At 41.9% G+C, this 21,565-nt stretch overlaps 1 protein-coding gene across 6 annotated transcripts in view; it reads left to right on the forward strand.

Moving 5' to 3' along the window:
• Positions 1-21,565, forward strand: part of LOC139390538 (glutamate receptor 2-like) — a 68,465-nt gene that overhangs the window by 40,953 nt on the left and 5,947 nt on the right. For 5 of the 6 annotated variants that reach the window (XM_071137718.1, XM_071137715.1, XM_071137716.1 and 2 more), the window contains exons 4-13: positions 5,415-5,611; positions 6,444-6,497; positions 6,761-6,919; positions 7,212-7,379; positions 7,669-7,773; positions 14,591-14,698; positions 15,017-15,223; positions 15,395-15,762; positions 20,416-20,614; positions 20,714-20,961. In XM_071137718.1, the coding sequence (XP_070993819.1) occupies positions 5,415-5,611; positions 6,444-6,497; positions 6,761-6,919; positions 7,212-7,379; positions 7,669-7,773; positions 14,591-14,698; positions 15,017-15,223; positions 15,395-15,762; positions 20,416-20,614; positions 20,714-20,961 (1,813 nt within the window). The remainder of the gene's footprint in view (positions 1-5,414; positions 5,612-6,443; positions 6,498-6,760; positions 6,920-7,211; positions 7,380-7,668; positions 7,774-14,590; positions 14,699-15,016; positions 15,224-15,394; positions 15,763-20,415; positions 20,615-20,713; positions 20,962-21,565) is intronic. The other variant, XM_071137719.1, reaches the window with a different exon arrangement.

Here is a 21,565-nt window from a genome sequence, read left to right on the forward strand (position 1 = left end):
ACCCGTAAGTATGCATTTCACTGTTAGTCGACACCCGTTGTCTACAAAGCATGTAACAAATAACATTTGATTTAAATCCCTTCAGATCTATTGAAGTGCATACTACTGCCTCGGAAGGAGGGGCTAAATAAGGGTGTATTTGGAACTCATACCACCCTAGATCTGTAGCTGGAAAACAGATTTAAAGATTTGACTTGAAGTATATACAAACTTGTTCATGTAAGACTAACACTTGATCGTGATTTACACAGATTGTACCACAGAGATGTAATACACCCCATTTCTATTTGGCTAAAGCTAAAACTGGCATTCTTTGGAAGTCGGGGATAATCCTCTCACTGAAGTGTTTTGTGATGACATGGCTTTGTCATTGTAGATTTTTTTTCCCATCTCCCTATGGTTGCCTGGGGGCATTAACCCACCCTTTATCATGCCGTTAGTTGTCTTATTTTGTGAAACACGTTTCACGTTAAAAAAAAAAAACTGTAGAGTATGTCACCAAACCACGTTGATGATAAACAATAAGGTGAACACCTCCGATACAGAATTACTTTAACATTCAAAATGATCCCGCAGTGCACTTTATCTCTATCTGCAATTGTTTGAATTGGAGCTTTAGTTGAGAGAAAGAGGTACTGCAAGTTTAGGTGCACACCTTGAATACAGCATTTTATATTCTGACTGAACTCACAGCATGGTTGCCTCTATTTACAATGGATTGAATATTGAATTAGTCTAGACTCTAGAGAGAGGTTCTGGATGTGTCTGTATGTTTTGTGGTTGAGAGCACTTCTCTGACTGTCCTTCAGCCTCACCCCCCTTCTCTCCGAGGGTGCTAGCTGTCTCCACAGCCCGCCTGTCAGCCACCAAATGACAGCTGACACACCATGATGGAGGGTGGCTCCATGGGGCATCTGCTCAGCTAGACATGCCCAAACTGTTTGGGAAATGAAACATGAAGGAGAAACTCCATTGGTCTATTGTTTTTCTAAGTTGGTGATGGCATACGATTTGTGATTTGGAATGATGGGAACATTTTCACAGAAATGTTGATTACCAATGTGTATGGTGTTTCAACTTCACTTACAGTATGTTACATAGAGATATGCTATTGGATGATCTGTGTCCATTACAAAGATCAATACAGGCCAGGGTTTGAGGAGAAAGAAGGAAATGGAGACCCTAATGTGTAAAAACAGTGAAAGTGTGAAGACAGTAGAGCTGCAAACATGTAAAACAAAGGGGAAAATACCATCATTATTGACCCAATATTTGACTTACAGTACCAGTCAAAAGTTTGGACACCTACTCATTCAGGGGATTTTCTTTATTTAAAAAAAAACTATTTTCTACATTGTAGAATAATAGTGAAGACATCAAAACTATGAAATAACACATATGGAATCAAAGTAGTAACCCAAAAAGTGTTAAACATGTCAAAATATATTTTAGATTCTTCAAAGTAGCCACCCTTTGCCTTGATGACAGCTTTGCACACTCTTGGCATTATCTCAACCAGCTTCACCTGGAATTATTTTCCAACAGTCTTGAAGGAGTTCCCACATATACTGAGCACTTGTTGGCTGCTTTTCCTTCACTCTGCGGTCCAACTCATCCAAAACCATCTCATTTGGGTTGAGGTCGGGTGATTGTGGAGGCCAGGTCCTCTGATGCAGCACTCCAGCCTGGATGTGTGTTGGGTAATTGTCCTGTTGAAAAACAAATGATAGTCCCACTAAGCGCCAACCAGATGGGATGGCGTATCGAATGCCAAGAGTGTGGTACTGTATAAGTATGTGGTCAGTATAAGATTATATCATCCTGTCCATAACGATGTATTTGCTACATGAGTTCTGTCATGTTGTTTACGCTTTATACATTCGAAGATTCACCTCTGACATTTGTTATTGAAAATGTAATATTTGTTTGACTCCCAAGAATGCTTATGACTTCATACATTATGTTGGCTTTGAAATTCTCTCTCTTGATTGAAGTGTTCCGTTCCAACCAAAAGGGAATTCCATGAGGGTTCTGTAGCATTCATTATAAATGGAGTGTGTCAATCCATTTATTGATTTTGTTTTGCTTTGAATTTTTCTAAATGAGCTAGGGAATGTGTGTTTAATATATATTTGACGCATTAATTTGTTCTAAAGGTGGTATCCTATGACGGTGCCACGTTGAAAGTCACTGGGCTCTTCAGTAAGACTATTCAACAGCCAATGTTTCCTATGGAGATTGCATGGCTGTGTGCTTGATTTTATACACCTGTCAGCAATGGGTGTGGCTGAAATAGCCAAATCCACTAATTTTAAGGAGTGTCTACATCATTTTGTCTGTATATAGTGTATGTCTTTGATGGTAGAACGGTATCAATTTATGGTAAAGTTGGTGGTATGGTAGGGTGTGGTTATTCCTAACTATCCCAGGAAGATACAAGTCTTTTCTAAAACCATAATGCGTGAAAATGCTTCTCGCATGCAATGTTGAGTACCCTTCTGTGAGTCAGAACATGCAATACACATGCATCACGAAGGATAAACCAAATCCATTCCACGCTGTGAAGATGTTTTCTGAATACTGTATATTTCCATTCTACCCAACGCATCGGCCTAACAACTGGCCATATTGAGCAATAAACGATATTCTCTCATCGCCTCGCATCGCCCGCAGCGCATGTTGAGCGGAGCTTAAATCAGAAAAAAATAAAATTATCTTATTTTAATGGGCATCAGAGAAACAGTCAACCTTAACTGAATCATAATGACCCTACAGTAATCATGACTTACAGTGTGTTCTGAGGAAAAACGTTTGCTCGATTTTCTATCTTCACAAAGCCCCCCCATCTGACCTTCATCAACACCAAAGAAGACTCGAGGCTGTAATCGCTTCCAAAGATGCTTCAACAAAGTAATGAGTAAAGGGTCTGAATATTTATGTAAAATGTAATATTTCAGTTTATTTTTAATACATTTGCAAAAATTTCTAAAAACCTGTGTTTGCTTTTTTATTTTGAGGTATTGTGTGTAGATTGGTACGAAACAAAAACATATTTAATCAATTTTAGAATCATGGTGGTAATGTAACTTATATATACAGTGCCTATATACAGTGCCGGAAATTATTCAGACCCCTTGACCTTTTCCACATTTTATTAGGTTACAGCCTTTTTCTAAATATGTTTTTTTTTTTAATGTCCATCATTAATGGCCTGCAGCATACCACCCTGCATTCCACTGCTTGCTTGCTTCTGCAGCTAAGCAGGGTTGGTCCTGGTCAGTCTCTGGATGGGAGACCAGGTGCTGCTGGAAGTGGTGTTGGAGGGCCAGTAGAAAGCACCCTTTCTTCTGGTCTAAAAAAATAAATATCCCAATGCCCCAGGGCAGTGATTTGGGACATTGTCCTGTGTAGGGTGCTGTCTTTTGGATGGGACGTTAAATGGGTTTCCTGATTCTTTGTGGTCACTAAAGATCCCATGGCACGTATTTTAAGAGTAGGTGTGTTAATTAACCCTGGTGTCTTGGCTAAATTCCCAATCTGGACCTCATACCATCACGGTCACCTAATCATCCCCAGTTTACAATTCATCCCCCCTCCTATTCCCCAGATCTTTGCTTTAAATGAGAATGTGTTCTCAGTCAACTTACCTGGTAAAATAAGGGTACAAAATATGAATAAAAATCTACAAAAAAAATCTATAATGTCAAAGCAAAAACAGGATTTTATAATTTTTTGTAAATGTATAAAAATAAATAAAGCTGAAATAGGACATTTACATAACTATTCAGCCCCTTTACTGAGTACTTTGTTGAAGCACCTTTGGCAGCAATTACAGCCTCGAGTCTTCTTAGGCATGACACTACAAGCTTGGCACACCTGTATTTGGGGAGTTTCTCCCATTATTCTCTGCTGATCCTCTCAAGCTCTGTCAGGTTGAATGGGGAGCTTTGCTGCACAGCTATTTTCAGGTCTCTCCAGAGATGTTAGATCGGGTTCAATTCCGGGCTCTCAAGGACACTCAAACTTGTCCCAAAGCCACTCCTGCATTGTCTTGGCTGTGTGCTTAGGGTCGTTGTCCTGTTGTGAGGTGAACCTTCACCCCAGTCTGAGGTCCTGAGCGCTCTGGAGCAGATTTTCATTAAATATCTCTCCTGTACTTTGCTCCATTCATCTTTCCCCCAATCCTGACTAGTCTCCCAGTCCCTGCCACTGAACAACTTCCCCACAGCATGATGCTGCCACCATCATGCTTCACCGTAGGGATGGTGCCAGGTTTCTTCCAGAAGTGACGCTTGGTATTCAGGCCAAACAGTTACATTTTGGTTTCATCAGACCAGAGAATCTTGTTTCTCATGGTCTGTGAGTCTTTATGTGCCTGTTGGCAAACTCCAAGCGGCTGTCATGTGCCTTTTACTAAGGAGTGGCTTCTGTCTGGCCACTCTACCATAAAGGCCTGATTGGTGGAGTGCTGCGGATATGGTTGTCCTTCTGGAAGGTTCTTCCATCTCCACAGAGGAACTCTAGAGCTTTGTCAGACTGACCATCGGGTTCTTGGTCACCTCCCTGACCCTTCTCCCCCGATTGCTCAGTTTGGCTGGGTGGCCAGCTCTGGGAAGAGTGTTGGTGGTTCCAAACTTCTTCCATTTAAGAATGACGGAGGCCACTGTGTTCTTGGGGACCTTCAATGCTGCAGAAATGTTTTCGTACCCTTCCCCAGATCTGTGCTTTGTCACAATCCTGTCTCAGAGCTCTACGGACAATTCCTTTGACCTCATGGCTTGGTTTTTATGCACTGTCAACTGTGGGACCTTATATAGACAGATGTGTGCCATTCCTAATCATGTCCATTCAATTGAATTTACCACAGGTGGTCTCCAATCAAGTTGTAAAAACATCAAGGATGATCAAAGGAAACAGGATGCACCCGAGCTCAATTTCGAGTCTCATAGCAAAGGTTCTGAATACTTATGTAAATAAGGTATATCTGTTATTTAATTTTAATAAATGTGCAAAAACGTGTATAAACCTGTTTTATCTTTCTCATTATTGGGTATTGTGTGTATATTTGCTGGATATGTTTTTTTTGTTTAATACATTTTAGAATAAGGCTGCAACGTATAGAAATGTGGAAAATGTCAAAGGGTCTAAATACTTTCCGAATGCACTGTATCTATTTGCATTCATTTAAAACCCTGTAAGGATCTGTATTCTCAGATGTACTATGGCAAATCCTGTGTGTCCTATCCTGGGTCAGCTTCATTAGAACACACCATAGGAAAATGTTTTTGTAACAGAAAACAAAAACAATAATTTCTTATTGGAGATAAGTTCAGATTGTGTCTCCTCGTTTCACTCGGTTCAGAGTTGTTTCGTCAGTATCGTGCCCAATGAACATGACCCTCTTGTCTGTCCAGGTCTGACCACACTGCAGGTGGTGCTGGACACGGCTGCAGAAAGGAAGTGGCAGGTGACCGCCATCAACGTGGGCAACCTGAAGGACGAGAGGAAAGACGAGGCCTACCGCTCCCTCTTCCAGGACCTGGAGAACAAGAAGGAGAGACGGGTCATCCTGGACTGTGAACAGGACAAAGTCAAAGACATTATGGAACAGGTAAACATAAAGGCTCAGTCCTCTGGTAGTTTGGGCTGGCCCTGATGTTAGAGCAGTGTTATATTGAACAGCTATTCTGCTATGACTGAGCTTATGATGACTGCAATGATGCGTGTGTGTAATGCAGCAGTTGAGATCTTGTTGGTGTGTTTTTGCCTGTGTGGGTGAGTGTCATCCTTGCCTGCAAACATTTCACACCTAACCCCCAAGTGGACTGCCTTGCAACAATCCCCTTAATTGTTAAATTAAACTGCAACAAAAGTGGAATTAAAGGCCACAGAGATTTACATAAACGGGTTATTTATAAATCATCCCTGGCCCGTGGGAGAGTACATCGATTTGTTTTTAAGGCAAGCAGATGTGTGTTTCACAAAACACTGAAATCAATGCGTATTACCCTCGCTGCTGCATGCTAAAGGTTTTATCTGAGAGAAACATAATCAAAACCGGTCACAGTTTTCTGCCCATAGGAAGTCACGTACAATGCATTTTTATTCAAATTATTATTTAAATCTCTTCATGTAACTGGCTTTCTAAGTGGAGGTGTCACTCATGTGGTGGGATTAGCTGCAGGTGTGTCATTTGAGATAGTTAGTGAAATGGCTTTTGAGGTAATTACTGAAATGGGCTTCCTGTTTTGGTTCGTTACTGACAAGTGATAGCACTGGCAGGTGGCAGGTGTTCGTGACTGTAAATAAAGCCTATAAGAATAACACTCATGACTACTGTAGCATACGGAATATGATTACATGGAGACTGTCTTGTTTGATTTCCATGTCATTATGGTTTCATATATGATCTGTTCTGTTTACCTATCTGATCTTTTCTCCAGGTTATCACCATTGGCAGACATGTGAAAGGCTACCACTATATCATTGCAAATTTGGTGAGTTTTCACAACTCAGCTGTGGAATCGGAATCTCAGGGAGAACATAGTGACTAAAATTGATTTATTAAGCTAAAAGCATAGCGATGAGACATTGAGAAGCCAGAGTGATCGTCTTCCAATTGAATCTCTTATGTATTGCCAAATAAGTTAGCTTTGGGTAATAATTCCATTCCCGTTTCTTTCTTTCAGCTGACATTTGTTTGACAGCAAACATTCCCATTTCATGTCTGTGCTTGGATTCCCTTGTTTTTCCATTTCAGGGTTTTGTGGATGGGGACCTCTCCAAAATCCAATATGGAGGAGCCAACGTTTCAGGTTTCCAGATTGTGGATTTCGATGACCCGTTGGTTTCCAAATTTGACCAGATTTGGGAGGCTCTGGAGGAGAAGGAGTACCCTGGTGCCGACAGTAAGATTAGGGTGAGTAGACATCCACGTGGGTGCTGAGTTGAGAGGGACTCAGCTAGCACTTCTCCATCCCCGGGAGCTGTGACGTGGCTGTGGCTTCAAAATGTTTTGCCCCTATTCTCCCTCACACATACTGTGTGTGTGTGCAGACCCAGGCACACAGCCCCTTGCACACACACAGACAAGCACACTGACGTCCTCACAACCCCTCTCAGAAACACACTAACTCTTCCTTCCCCTCCCTTGTGTCCCCATTTCACCCCCCAACACACTTACACACCCTTCCCCTTCTGTTCTATTGCAGTACACGTCGGCGTTGACCTACGACGCGGTGCAGGTGATGACGGAGGCCTTCCGCTACCTGCACAAGCAGCGCATTGACATCGCCAGAAAGGGCAACAACGGCGACTGTCTGGCTAACCCCGCCGTGCCCTGGGCGCAGGGAGTGGAGATTGAACGAGCGCTCAAACAGGTGACAGCATGGGGTTGCCGTGGCAACAGCTGGCTGGCTCTACCACATACACGCACACACAGAGACTGAAGTATAAGGACACACAAAAACATACACACATTCTCCCCTGAGCTAGCATTGACAATAGTCTTCCCACACACTCTCAGGATTTCTACCCTGAACATTGGCTTCAAAGCTTAGACGAGGCGATGTGAATCCAGATCTGTGTGGAAAAAGCAAATTGGTCTATGACTGAGGTATGTAATGGTGGCGTCTTGCATTCTGCCGCTGTGGTTTTGTGTCCTTCTAGGTTCGTGTGGACGGTCTCACAGGGAATATTCAGTTTGATCAACATGGCAAACGAGTAAACTACTCTGTTAATATCATGGAGCTGAAGAATAATGGTCCTGTGAAGGTATGTTAGTGTTTCTGAATATGGATATGGCTAGAACATGTCTCAATATGATAGATGCCGAGCCCACCCTCGGAAGCCCCGCCTTACTGGCTACAATATCAGGGCTGTCATCCATTTTCAAAATTCTTCTCTCTTCAGCTCGCCTGAAGGAAGAACATTTCATGCAATTTACTAACTTTTCAATCACACAAAGGCTCCAAGATTCAGATCTGACTTAGGTGTCTGTCAGTGGGTCCCCCTAGATGTTGCTTTGCTCTCTTTACGTGACACATGTATGCATTGCATGCACATGACCAATAGGGCCCGAACTATAGAATATCATAATCACATAAGTAAATTCATTTGAACAAACTCAGAACACTAACACATCTGACAGCAAAACGTATGCAGAGGGCGTGACAAATAAACTTGAAACGGGGGAATTTTTACTGGTTGCTCAGGGGGTCAAGGAAAGGTCAAGTTGTGGAAAAAACTGGAGATCAAGAAAAATAAAGTAAGGAAGTGCTGTGTGCATATGTTTGCCAAACTGGTGCTGTTAGATTACAATCTAATTTCTCTAACGGTTTGGAACAATGTAAACAACACTAAATCAATTAAGTGTACTAGAGAGTCTGTAATTATTATTTAAAACATTTTGTAAAGCCTTTATTACAGCAAAGACCACAACCAGTCGCATTCATTCGTGAATGCAATTTCCAAAATGGAACGGTTTATTTATCGTTTACGCTAATTATTCAAGGGTCGCGTTGTTATTTATATTTTTTTAAAGAATGCTTGATTGCATTTCAAATCAGGAATGACTCGTATGCTGTGTGATGACATGAATGAATGAATAATTGATTGATACAGTACTGTAGCTTATATATAAGTATTGAAATATAGGCCTAAGTAAGTTATGTATGAAGACTAAACAGGATGTGCTCCAAGCCTACAGAACGATGGTGGTTATAGAAGGTTGATATACTAAGCCAACTAATAATAATGATAATTACATATTGTTATAATAATGATGATCACAACAATAAAAATAATAATAAATATAAGGAGATCAAGAAAAATGAGGGCTATTATTATTATAAATATATTTTTTCTAGCCATTTGGAACAGTGTAAACCACACTAAATAAATTAGAAATAATACCAGAGAGGCTGTTCTAACGCAAAAAAAAAAGAAGTGTAAAGCCTTTATTACCCCATAGCAAAGACTAACATTTTTTAAATGGTTTATCTGACATGTGGTTGGTGCTCACAAAGGCTTGGTGCTCACGGAATCAGTAGGCTATTAAACAAACACTCAAAGGCAACAGAAGCAGGATCTGTTTTATTTCTGTCGATGTGTATGGATGATTTATAACGCCAGGCACATTTAACAGTTAGACTATTGATTATAGGCCTAATTAAGTTGGGGATTCCGCCCTCCTCACTTTTCTTAGACAATCTAGGCAATGACTGTTTCCTCATCTCCTAACTCCGCTGCTGCCTCCACCACATTGCTTTCAACACCAATATGCTGGTTAACATGGCCTTTATGCACATAGCAAAATGGTCTAGGAAAAGGCGCCAATTCAACAGCGCACTGATGTGTTTCAGAACCACGGACAGCGACTGCTATCCTGTCACGTGTGTTCCCTCTCCGTCCTCTAGGTCACCAGTCTTCTTGTCGTGGCGCACAGCTGTCACCAGCGTAACGCCTAATTGTGCATTATGACACTCCATCACCTCCTTGATTACCTGCCCTTCATGTCACTCCCTTTGGTTTCATTGTATCTGTTTCTGTTCCATGTCAGTGTGCTGTTTGTGTTACATGTTTGTTTAATTTATTAATTAAATGTATTCACTCCCCGAACTTGCTTCCCGACTCTCAGCGCACATCATTAGAATCCAACGCGGGAGAAAGTGCATCTGTTATAGAATAATATTATTTGTATTAGTGTTGCACCATTGTTCCTACCTAATATAACCACATACAATTTCAGTTTCATGTCTTCGAGTGATGGAATGTGTCATCCCCACAGCCTCCACAATGGATTAGCCCACTCAGACAGGCAACAATCATGATGTCTTGTACACCATGATTTTATTTATCTATATACACAGTACCAGTCAATAGTTTGGACACACCTACTCATTCAAGTGTTTTTCTTAATTTATACTATTTTCTACATTGTAGAATAATAGTGAAGACATCAAAACTATGAAAAAACACATATGGAATCATGTAGGAACCAAAATAGTGTTAAACAAATCTAAATATATTTTAGATTCTTCAAAGTAGCCACCCTTTGCCTTCATGACAGCTTTGCACACTCTTGGTATTCTCTCAACCAGCTTCACCAGGTAGTGGTTTGCCGGCAATTGGAATGCATTTCAATTTACAGGTGTGCCTTGTTAAAAGTTACTTTGTGGAATTTCTTTCCTTCTTAATGTGTTTGAGCCAATCAGTTGTGCTGTGACTGTATAGTTGTAATCACGTTTGAGAGTAAACCCCTAGTCGTCAAATTCAATCTTTCAGAGGCCAAACCCACAGTTCCATATCTCTGTGTCAAATTGTCGCCGATGACGGCTGGGACTATGTGGTGGTCCTCATGAGAGCCAGTTTCATCATAGTGCTTGATGGTCTATTTGGTAAAAGACCAAGTCCATATTATGGCAAGATCAGCTCAAATAAGCAAAGAGAAATGACAGTCCATCATTACTTTAGGACATGAAGGTCAGTCAATGTGGAACATTTCAAGAACTACGTTTTTTCAAGTGCAGTTGCAAAAACCATCAAGCGCTATAATGAAACTGGCTCTCAAGAGGACCGCCACAAGAAGGAAAGACCTAGAGTTACCTCTGCTGCAGAGTATAAGTAAATTAGAGGTCCCTGCATCAGAAGTACAGAGCAGTTGGTACTTCTTAGTTCCCAAGAGCGATGGAACTTTGTGTCCAATCCAGGATTTCAAGGTTTGTAAATTCAAAATGCTCACACTTTGCCGTCTATTGCAGTGGATGCAACCCAGCAATACGTTTATGTCCATAGATCTGACGGATGCATATTGTCGTGTGACTAGATGAGGTAGCTGAGCTGAGGGAACAGGTGGAGCTCCAGCTCCATGTTGGTTTCCCATATTCAGTCTCTGGGGTGCACAGTGAATCACAAGAGAATGCGGTTCAGCGCATTCAGTTTTCTGGGTCTTGTTCTGATTCGGTTCTGAATCTTAAGTTTTTGTCCCAACAAGAGTAGTGTCGCATTCCGGCTCTGTTTGGCACGGTTTCAACTGGGACACTCAGTGTCTTTTCACTTATGCCTGCGGTTGTTGGGTCTGATGGCCTCTATGATAGCTGTGGTGCCTCTGGGACTTCTGTTGATGTGTCTGTTTCAGAGCTAGATGATTGCTACGTGTCTGGACGCATCTCGCCACTGCCATCGTTTGCTCAGGGTTTCCCCGACGTTGCTAGCGCTGAGGCTTTCCGTCCGATGTTGGAGGGCAAGCATGAGTTGGTAAGGTCCGACAACAGGACAGAGGTGGCTTACATCAATAGGCAGAGGGGGGCGGTCTCGCTCTTAAACCTGGCCTGTTATCTGCTTCTAAAAAGCAGTGAGAATTTGTCGCTCCGGGGGAAGTATCTTCCCAGATCTCTCAATGTGGTTGCAGACCTACTTTCCTGGGGAGGCTTATCTCTACGGAATGGAAACTGCACCCCTCGGTGGTGGCCCAGATATAGGACCTGTTCGGAGGGGCCGACGCATCGCAAGAAAACTGACATCTGTTAGTCTCAGTGAGGGATCTGGGTGCTCCGTTGGGAAGGGATGCTTTGGTCTATCATTGGCCTTGGACCCTGCTCTATGTGTTCCTCTGGTATACTGGATTCAGGCCACCGTGGAGAGGGTCCATCAGGAGGGTCTGGTGGCTCCCCGTTGGACCAGACAACCCTGGTTCCCGGGGAGATCATCTGCTGGTTGGGGGACCCCTAGAGGGTTCTGTGTCGTCGGGGTCTATTGTCCCAGGCGCATAGGACAATTTGACACAGAGATATGAAACTGGGAGTTTGGCCCCTGAAAGGTTGAATTTGAGGACTAGGGGTTTACTCTCAAACGTGATTACAACCATACAGTCAGCGAATGATGAATGGAACCTGAGTTTACAAATAATTAAATCAATAAAATAAGAATATATACAGTGCCTTGCGAAAGTATTCGGCCCCCTTGAACTTTGCGACCTTTTGCCACATTTCAGGCTTCAAACATAAAGATATAAAACTGTATTTTTTTGTGAAGAATCAACAACAAGTGGGACACAATCGTGAAGTGGAACGACATTTATTGTATATTTCAAACTTTTTTAACAAATCAAAAACTGAAAAATTGGCCGTGCAAAATTATTCAGCCCCTTTACTTTCAGTGCAGCAAACTCTCTCCAGAAGTTCAGTGAGGATCTCTGAATGATCCAATGTTGACCTAAATGACTAATGATGATAAATACAATCCACCTGTGTGTAATCAAGTCTCCGTATAAATGCACCTGCACTGTGATAGTCTCAGAGGTCCGTTAAAAGCGCAGAGAGCATCATGAAGAACAAGGAACACACCAGGCAGGTCCGAGATACTGTTGTGAAGAAGTTTAAAGCCGGATTTGGATACAAAAAGATTTCCCAAGCTTTAAACATCCCAAGGAGCACTGTGCAAGCGATAATATTGAAATGGAAGGAGTATCAGACCACTGCAAATCTACCAAGACCTGGCCGTCCCTCTAAACTTTCAGCTCATACAAGGAGAAGACTGATCAAAGATGCAGCCAAGAGGCCCATGATCACTCTGGATGAACTGCAGAGATCTACAGCTGAGGGGTGAGACTCTGTCCATAGGACAACAATCAGTCGTATATTGCACAAATCTGGCCTTTATGGATGAGTGGCAAGAAAAAAGCCATTTCTTAAAGATATCCATAAAAAGTGTTGTTTAAAGTTTGCCACAAGCCACCTGGGAGACACACCAAACATGTGGAAGAAGGTGCTCTGGTCAGATGAAACCAAAATTGAACTTTTTGGCAACAATGCAAAACGTTATGTTTGGCGTAAAAGCAACACAGCTGAACACACCATCCCTACTGTCAAACATGGTGGTGGCAGCATCATGGTTTGGGCCTGCTTTTCTTCAGCAGGGACAGGGAAGATGGTTAAAATTGATGGGAAGATGGATGGAGCCAAATACAGGACCATTCTGGAAGAAAACCTGATGGAGTCTGCAAAAGACCTGAGACTGGGACGGAGATTTGTCTTCCAACAAGACAATGATCCAAAACATAAAGCAAAATCTACAATGGAATGGTTCAAAAATAAACATATCCAGGTGTTAGAATGGCCAAGTCAAAGTCCAGACCTGAATCCAATCGAGAATCTGTGGAAATAACTGAAAACTGCTGTTCACAAATGCTCTCCATCCAACCTCACTGAGATCGAGCTGTTTTGCAAGGAGGAATGGGAAAAAATTTCAGTCTCTCGATGTGCAAAACTAATAGAGACATACCCCAAGCGACTTACAGCTGTAATCACAGCAAAAGGTGGCGCTACAAAGTATTAACTTAAGGGGGCTGAATAATTTTGCACGCCCAATTTTTCCGTTTTTGATTTGTTAAAAAAGTGTGAAATATCCAATAAATGTCGTTCCACTTCATGATTGTGTCCCACTTGTTGTTGATTCTTCACAAAAAAAGACAGTTTTATATCTTTATGTTTGAAGCCTGAAATGTGGCAAAAGGTCGCAAAGTTCAAGGGGGCCGAATACTTTCGCAAGGCACTGTATGTTTGGTTAACCGTTATGCAACACCAAATTCATGATTGTCTTATGTCTGGGTCTGGGAGCAGGTGTTAGGCAGTGCACATGTTACGCATTTATCCGCGTCACCACAGTTTCCCTGCGGGTTTGAGCCTTGGACTGCCATGGTTCATCGATAGGGAATGCGCATTATCAAGACACAACAGATGCCCTGTTGTTTTGGACTTGTGGTTCCTTGTGTGAGTTCTGGCATTCCAGACACCTTGGGTCTCTGTGTGAGACTTTTTGGAACTGGTATGGACTGGGGTCGATGTTAGGCCGTTTCCAGGGGCTTTGAGCCTTGGACTGCCGTGGCAGTGCGCCAGTACACAGTTTCCAGGTTACTGCAGGTTTTCTGTGGGTTTGAGCTTCAGGCTGCTGTGGTTCATTTACTCTGGTCAATCCTATGCCGTGCGTATCTGCGCTTTACCAAGTCATGACAGGGGTTCTGTTACTTTGGACTTGCGGTTCTTTGTACTAGTATGGACATTTCAGGCTCGCAAGGTAAGCATTGTTCTTGAGCTGGTGAAACCTGTGTGTGCTTTGGCTGCCGTGGACCTAGTTTGGTACCCTCTGAGCCGGCTTGGGCCGTGATTGTATGTCCCCGTAGAATGTTATACAGAGTGACCGACTGAAAGGGAAGGTACAGTTAGAAATATAAATACTGTTTCCTGAAGGAGGGAACGAGGTACAACATATTTTGGCCCCACACCGTCAGGGGGTTTGAGCTCGCTGAAGAGCAGTACGGAATTGAGGAAATGTATGCGAGCCACAATTTTATAGCCAGGAAGGCTTCCAAGGGTGGCCTCGGCCTCCATTGACCTGTTGGGCGTGATTTCAGATTGCTTTCAGATTGGCTTGATTTAAGACTCCCCATAGTATGTTATACCTCGTTCGCTCCTTCAGGGAACAATAGTTATATTCATAACTGTATGTTTACACTCATCTGAAACAACAACGCTGTCTACCGTCTCATGACATTATGCAATTGCTCATTCACTATTCATTATTTTCTCCACAGATTGGATATTGGAACGAAGTTGACAAAATGGCTGTCACAAAATCAGACGTGTTTCCGAATGACACAACAGGAATGGAAAACAAAACGGTCATTGTGACCACAATCTTGGTAATGACTTATCATTGACTCTATTCATACCACCTGACTCTTTAATTCACAACAATTGAATTGAAAATCAAAACTTAGCAATTGTTAGTCCATAGAATCATGTTTTTATAGTATTACTGTGTCCATATTGATGTGGTTTTAATATGGACACTGTACATACACAAACAAACCCATAGTAGTCTACGTCTATTTATGAGCTGTTCATTCATTCAGTGAAAAGCCTCTAAATGTATACAGCTAGCATGAACTGTATACCATGATGTAAAGGCTAAAGGCAATCCTACTGGACTGAACAGTATTTTTGGTTTTCTCCCTCAGGAAGCCCCATATGTAATGCTCAAGAAGAATGCTGACCTTTTTTTAGACAATGAAAGATACGAGGGCTATTGTGTAGATCTGGCTGCTGAGATAGCCAAACACTGTGGCTTCAAATACCAGCTGAAAATTGTGGGGGATGGAAAATATGGAGCCCGAGACGCTGAGACCAAGATCTGGAACGGAATGGTGGGAGAGCTTGTGTATGGGGTAAGAAAAGAGATGCATGGGACTTATAATATTGATCAAATCCAATAACTTGCTGTATACGAACATCCCCAGTTGTTCCCTTTAAACACTACTAATGCCCACCCGGTTTCCCTAGAACAACAACATCAGCTCTTTATAACATCAAGCTCTTTCTCTCTCTCTCCTCCCCAGAAAGCTGATATAGCTGTGGCACCGCTGACCATCACCCTCGTCCGAGAAGAAGTAATAGACTTCTCCAAGCCCTTTATGTCACTGGGTATTTCCATTATGATCAAGAAGCCCCAAAAGTCAAAACCTGGGGTCTTCTCCTTCCTGGACCCTCTGGCCTACGAAATCTGGATGTGCATCGTGTTTGCCTACATCGGTGTGAGCGTGGTGCTCTTCCTGGTCAGTCGATTCAGCCCATATGAGTGGCACACAGAGGAGTACGAGGACGGCCAGATCCAGACTAATGAGTCTACCAACGAGTTTGGGATATTCAACAGTCTCTGGTTCTCCCTCGGCGCCTTCATGAGACAGGGCTGTGACATCTCGCCTAGGTGGGTTTCAAACTGCCTCCTGATTGTATGTTGTCAGGCTGGCTCAGTGTGACTTACTAGTATTCATACACTGATATTCTTGGTGAATTTTGCAACATCGCAACTCATGCTACAATGAGGATCGAATCATCCCCAGCTTCCATTTGGCCCCCCTCCTCTTCCCTGTAACTATTCCCCAGGTTGTTGTTTTAAATAGCATTGTATTCTCAAGAATCTTACAGTGTAATATAAGGAGATAAAGATATACAGTGCATTCGGAAAGTATACAGACACCTTTACTTTTTCCACATTTTGTTACATTACAGCCTTATTCTAAAATGGATTAAATAATTTTTCCCCTCATCAATCTACGCACAATACCCCATAACGACAAAGAAAATACAGGTTTTTAGACATTTTTGTTCATTTATTAAAATGAATATATCATAGTTACATATCACAGACCCTTACTCAGTACTTTGTTGAAGCACCTTTGGCAGCGATTACAGCCTTGAGTCTTCTTGGGTATTATGTTACAAGCTTGGCACACCTGTGTGTTGTTAGATCGGGTTCTATTCCGGGTTCTGGCTGGGCCACTCAAGAACACTCAGAGACTTGTCCCGAAGCCACTCCTGCGTTGTCTTGGCTGTGTGCTTAGGGTCATTGACCTGGAAGATGAGCCTTCAACCCAGTCTGAGGTCCTGAGCATTCTGGAGCAGGTTTTCATCAAGGATCTCTCTGTACTTTACTCCTTTCATCTTTCCCTCGATCTTGACTAGTCTCCCAGTCCCTGCCGCTGAAAAACATACCCACAGCATGATGCTGCCACCACCATGCTTCACCGTATGGATGGTGCCAGGTTTCCTCCAGATTTAGGCTAAAATAGTTCAATTTTGATTTCATCAGACCAGAGAATCATATTTCTCATGATCGAAGAGTCCTTTAGGTGCGTTTTGGCAAACTCCAAGCGGTCTGTCATGTGCCTTGTACTGAGGAGTTGTTCCATCTGGCCAATCTACCATAAAGGCCTGATTGGTGGAGTGCTGGGGAGATGGTTATTCTTTTGGAAGTTTCTCCCATCTCCACAGAGGAGATGGTCACTCTGTCAGAGTGACCATCAGGTTCTTGGTCACCTCCCTGACTAAGGCCCTTCTCCCCCGATTGCTCAATTTGGCCAGGCGACCTGGCCACATTCCATTTAAGAATGATGAAGACCACTTTTCTCTTGCGGACCTTCAATGCTGCAGACATTTTTTGGTACCCTTCCCCAGATCTGTGACTCAAGAGAATCCTTTCTCTGAGCTCTACGTACAATTCCTTCAACCTCATGGCTTGGTTTTTTCTCTGACATCCACTGTCAACTGTGGGACCTTGTATCGGCAGGTGTGTGGCTTTCCAAATCATGTTCAATCCAAACAAATTACCACAGGTGGACTCCAATCAAGTTGTAGAAACCTCTCAAGGATGATCAATGGAAACTTTTCAATTTTTACTTTCATAGCAAAGGGTCTGAATACTTATGTAAATAAGGTATTTCTGTTTTTTATTTTTAATAGTTTAGCAAAAATGTCTAAAAACCTGTTTTCGCTTTGTCATTATGGGATATTGTGTGTAGATTTAATACATTTTAGAATAGGGCTGTAACATAACAAAATGTGGAAAAAGTAAAAGTGTTTGAATACTTTCCAAATGCACTGTATACTGAACCAAAAAATATAAACGCAACAGTTTCAAAGATTTTACTACGTTACAGTTCATTTAACGAAATAAGTCAATTTAAATTAATTTGGCCCAGATCTATAGATTTCACATGACAGTGAAGCCAGTTGGACGTACTGCCAAATTCTCTAAAATGACGTTGGAGGCGGCTTATGGTAGAGAAATTAACAATAAATTATCTGGCAACAGCTCTGGTGGACATTCCTGCAGTCAGCTTGCCAATTGCACACTCCCTCAAAACTTGAGACATCTATGGAATTGTGTTGTTTGACAAAACTGAACATTTTACAGTGGCCTTTTATTGTCCCCAGCACAAGGTGCACCTGTGTTATGATCATGCTGTTTAATCAGCTTCTTGATATACCACACCTGTCAAGTGGATGGATTTTCTTGGCAAATGAGAAATGCTCACTAACAGGGATGTAAATACATTTGTAAATACATTTTAATATTTTTTTTACTGCTCATGAAACATGGGACCAACACTTCACATGTTGCGTTCATATTTTTATTCAGTGTACATTAACGATACCTCTCCAAACTTTATTTCAGGACATGACAACTGGATTTTTTCAATTCTCTGTTGAGTGATATAAAAAAGCTAGTATTTTATACATATTGGTATGATCCCTTCCATTTAATACACGTCCTGTACACTCCTGGCAGTCCTTGTACCCCTTGACGTACAGTTTATTATGTAAGCAGACGTGCCATGTCTTGAAATATCATAGTCCCAGCTGTAATTAATTCAGTGTCATATTAGTGCTGGGCGTATAGGGATTTAATGAAGTGCGAATGCAGCCGATTATGTTAAGCAGGCTCCCACTTTACACCAGAGAGGGGACCGTCAGTCACATGAATTCCTGGGAGATTTGTCATCAAGTTATCAGCTATTACCCACAGCGTCCCTTTACACATGACTGGGCCTTGATGTTGTTTAAAGGAAGAGCTAACTCTGTATATTTGCTCCAGGGTGCTCAGTTTTCCTTGCTATGTCATTACCGGAGATGTCTATGGTCATACCATTTCTTTATGCGCACTCAATCAGCTATGAGTTTAAAGTACAATTGAAGTCGGAAGTTTACATACACTTAGGTTGGAGTCATTACACTTGCTTATCAACCACTCCACAAAATTATTGTTAACAAACTATAGTTTTGCCTAGTCAGTTAGAACATCTACTTGGTGCATGACACAAGTAATTGTTTCAACAATTGTTTACAGACAGATTATTCCACTTATCATTCACTGTATCACAATTCTAGTGAGTCAGAAGTTTACATACACTAAGTTGACTGTGCCTTTAAACAGCTTGGAAAATTCCAGAAAATGATGTCATGGCTTTAGAAGCTTCTGATAGGCTTATTGACATCATTTGAGTCAATTGGAGGTGTACCTGGATTTCAAGGCCTACCTTCAAACTCAGTGACTCTTTGCTTGACATCATTGGAAAAATCAAAAGAAATCTGCCAAGAGCTCAGAAAAAAATCTGGTTCATCCTTTGGAGCAATTTCCAAATGCAAGAAGGTACCACGTTCATCTGTACAAACAATAGTACGCAAGTATAAACACCATGGGACCACGCAGCCATCATACCGCTCAGGAAGGAGACACGTTCTGTCTCCTAGTCATGAACTTACTTTGGTGCGAAAAGTGCAAATCAATCCCAGAACAACAGCAAAGGATCTTGTGGAGATGTTGGAGGAAACAGGTACAAAAGTATCTATATCCACAGTAAAACGATTCCTGTATCACCATAACCTGAAAGGCCACTCAGCAAGGAAGAAGCCTCTACTCCAAAACCAGAATAAAAAAATCTGACTATGGTTTGCAACTGCACATGGGGACAAAAATCTTTGTAAAAAATCATACTTTTTGGAGAAATGTCCTCTGGTCTGATGAAACAAAAATAGAACTGTTTGGCCATAATGACCATCGTTATGTTTGGAGGAAAACGGGGAGGCTTGCAAGCCGAAAAACACCATCCCAACCATGAAGCACAGGGGTGGCAGCGTCATGTTGTGAGGATGCTTTGCTGCAGGAGGGTGTGGTGCACTTCACTGAATAGATGGCATCATGAGGTAGGAAAATGATGTGGATATATTGAAGCAACATCTCAAGATATCAGTCAGGAAAGCTGGGTCGCAAATGCGTCTTCCAAATGAACAATGACCCCGAGCATACTTCCAAAGTTGTGGCAAATAGCTAAAGGACAACAAAGTCAAGGTATTGGAGTGGCCATCACAAAGCCCTGAACTCAATCCCATAAAAAGTGTGTGCGAGCGAGGAGGCCTAGATCCTGACTCAGTTACACCACTTCTGTCACGGCGGAATGGGCCAAAATTCACCCATCTTATTGTGGGAAGCTTGTGGAAGGCTACCCAAGTTAAACGCAATGCTACCAAATACTATTTGAGTGTATGCAAAGTTCGGACCCTCTGGGAATGTGATGATAGAAATAAAAGCTGAAATAAATCAGTCTCTCTACTATTTTTCTGACATTTCACATTCTTAAAATAAAGTGGTGATCCTAACTGACCTAAGACGGGGAAATTTTTCAGGAATTGAAATGTATTTGGCTAAGGTGTATGTAAACTTCCGACTTCAACTGTATGTATCCTCTATCTTCAAAGGCATGTGTGGATGTTTGGTGTTGGAAAGAGAGATTTGAGGACTATTCAGGCTGACTGCCCTTTGAACTTTTGCATGTTATCGTATACCTCTCACCTCTGAATAGCTTGTACTCAATATACTGACAGCATTTACATATTTTAATGTTTTGCAAACATTTTGGAGCTATTATCTAGTAAAGATTTTGGACATTTCTTGTTGCCCTACAAGCCAGGAAACAGTCCTAAGCCATCAAATTAATTGATTGTGGTCCACCAGTGGGTTTGACCATCGATTTGGAAAACAGGGATCCAGTAACTCGTTTTTTTTTTGGTTTTTCACTAGATCCCTCTCTGGGCGTATTGTTGGTGGGGTATGGTGGTTCTTCACTTTGATCATCATCTCCTCCTACACGGCCAACCTGGCTGCTTTCCTCACTGTTGAGAGGATGGTGTCGCCCATAGAGAGTGCTGAGGATCTGGCGAAGCAGACCGAGATTGCCTATGGAACACTGGACTCCGGCAGTACCAAGGAGTTTTTTAGGGTAAGAGACAGAAATGTACTTATTAATCCCATGGTAATTACATATTTGTTTCTTCATACAGTAACTGATATGTCTGTATTTGTTCTCTCCACCTTCCAGCGCTCCAAAATTGCCCTATTCGATAAGATGTGGACTTACATGCGGAGCGCAGAGCCCTCTGTGTTCGTGAAAACCACAGCAGAGGGGGTGCTGCGGGTGCGCAAGTCCAAGGGCAAATACGCCTATCTGCTGGAGTCCACCATGAACGAGTACATCGAGCAGCGGAAGCCTTGCGACACCATGAAGGTTGGCGGCAACCTGGACTCCAAAGGCTATGGGATCGCCACGCCCAAAGGATCCTCATTAAGGTGGGTGGAATAGTATAACAATGTTGTTCCTAATGTTGTTATAGTATCCCACCTACCCTGATGTAGCTTTGCTTATGTGTTCTGGTTTGTATAAGGAGATGAGGTAAAACCCCTTAAAATATAAAAAGCCTTGTAATTTATTGTAAGTCAATAAATTGCAAACAAATTTAGAATATTTTTGCAAAAAAATTTAATGAATTTTTGAATGCATTGTCCATTTATATATGGTTTCTCTATTTAGAATGAATTCATGACCAATTTGAATGATTAATAATGATATTGATAATGATAATGCCACATCCCTATTATCCAGCCTTACACAGGTCTGTCTCAGAATCTCTCTCTGTCCAGTTTGTCTTTGCTTAAATGTCTTTTTAATGTTTTGAATGCCTAAAGTTTGCCTAATATTTTCCTCTCGTTACACCCTTCTACTCTCAATTGGTTAACCTGGATTGATTTTGATAGATTAATTGTTTAGAACTGTTTACTAGTTAGTCAATGTAAGAATGTAATAATTGAGCTTGAAATGTTTTGCAAAACCCTTGCAGTACACACCTTTTGGTTAATAAGTGTTAAATGAACATTTCCTTTGTGAAAGAATCCG

The sequence above is a fragment of the Oncorhynchus clarkii genome, chromosome 31 (assembly GCF_045791955.1).
Source record: "Oncorhynchus clarkii lewisi isolate Uvic-CL-2024 chromosome 31, UVic_Ocla_1.0, whole genome shotgun sequence".
Taxonomy (NCBI): Eukaryota; Metazoa; Chordata; class Actinopteri; order Salmoniformes; family Salmonidae; genus Oncorhynchus; species Oncorhynchus clarkii.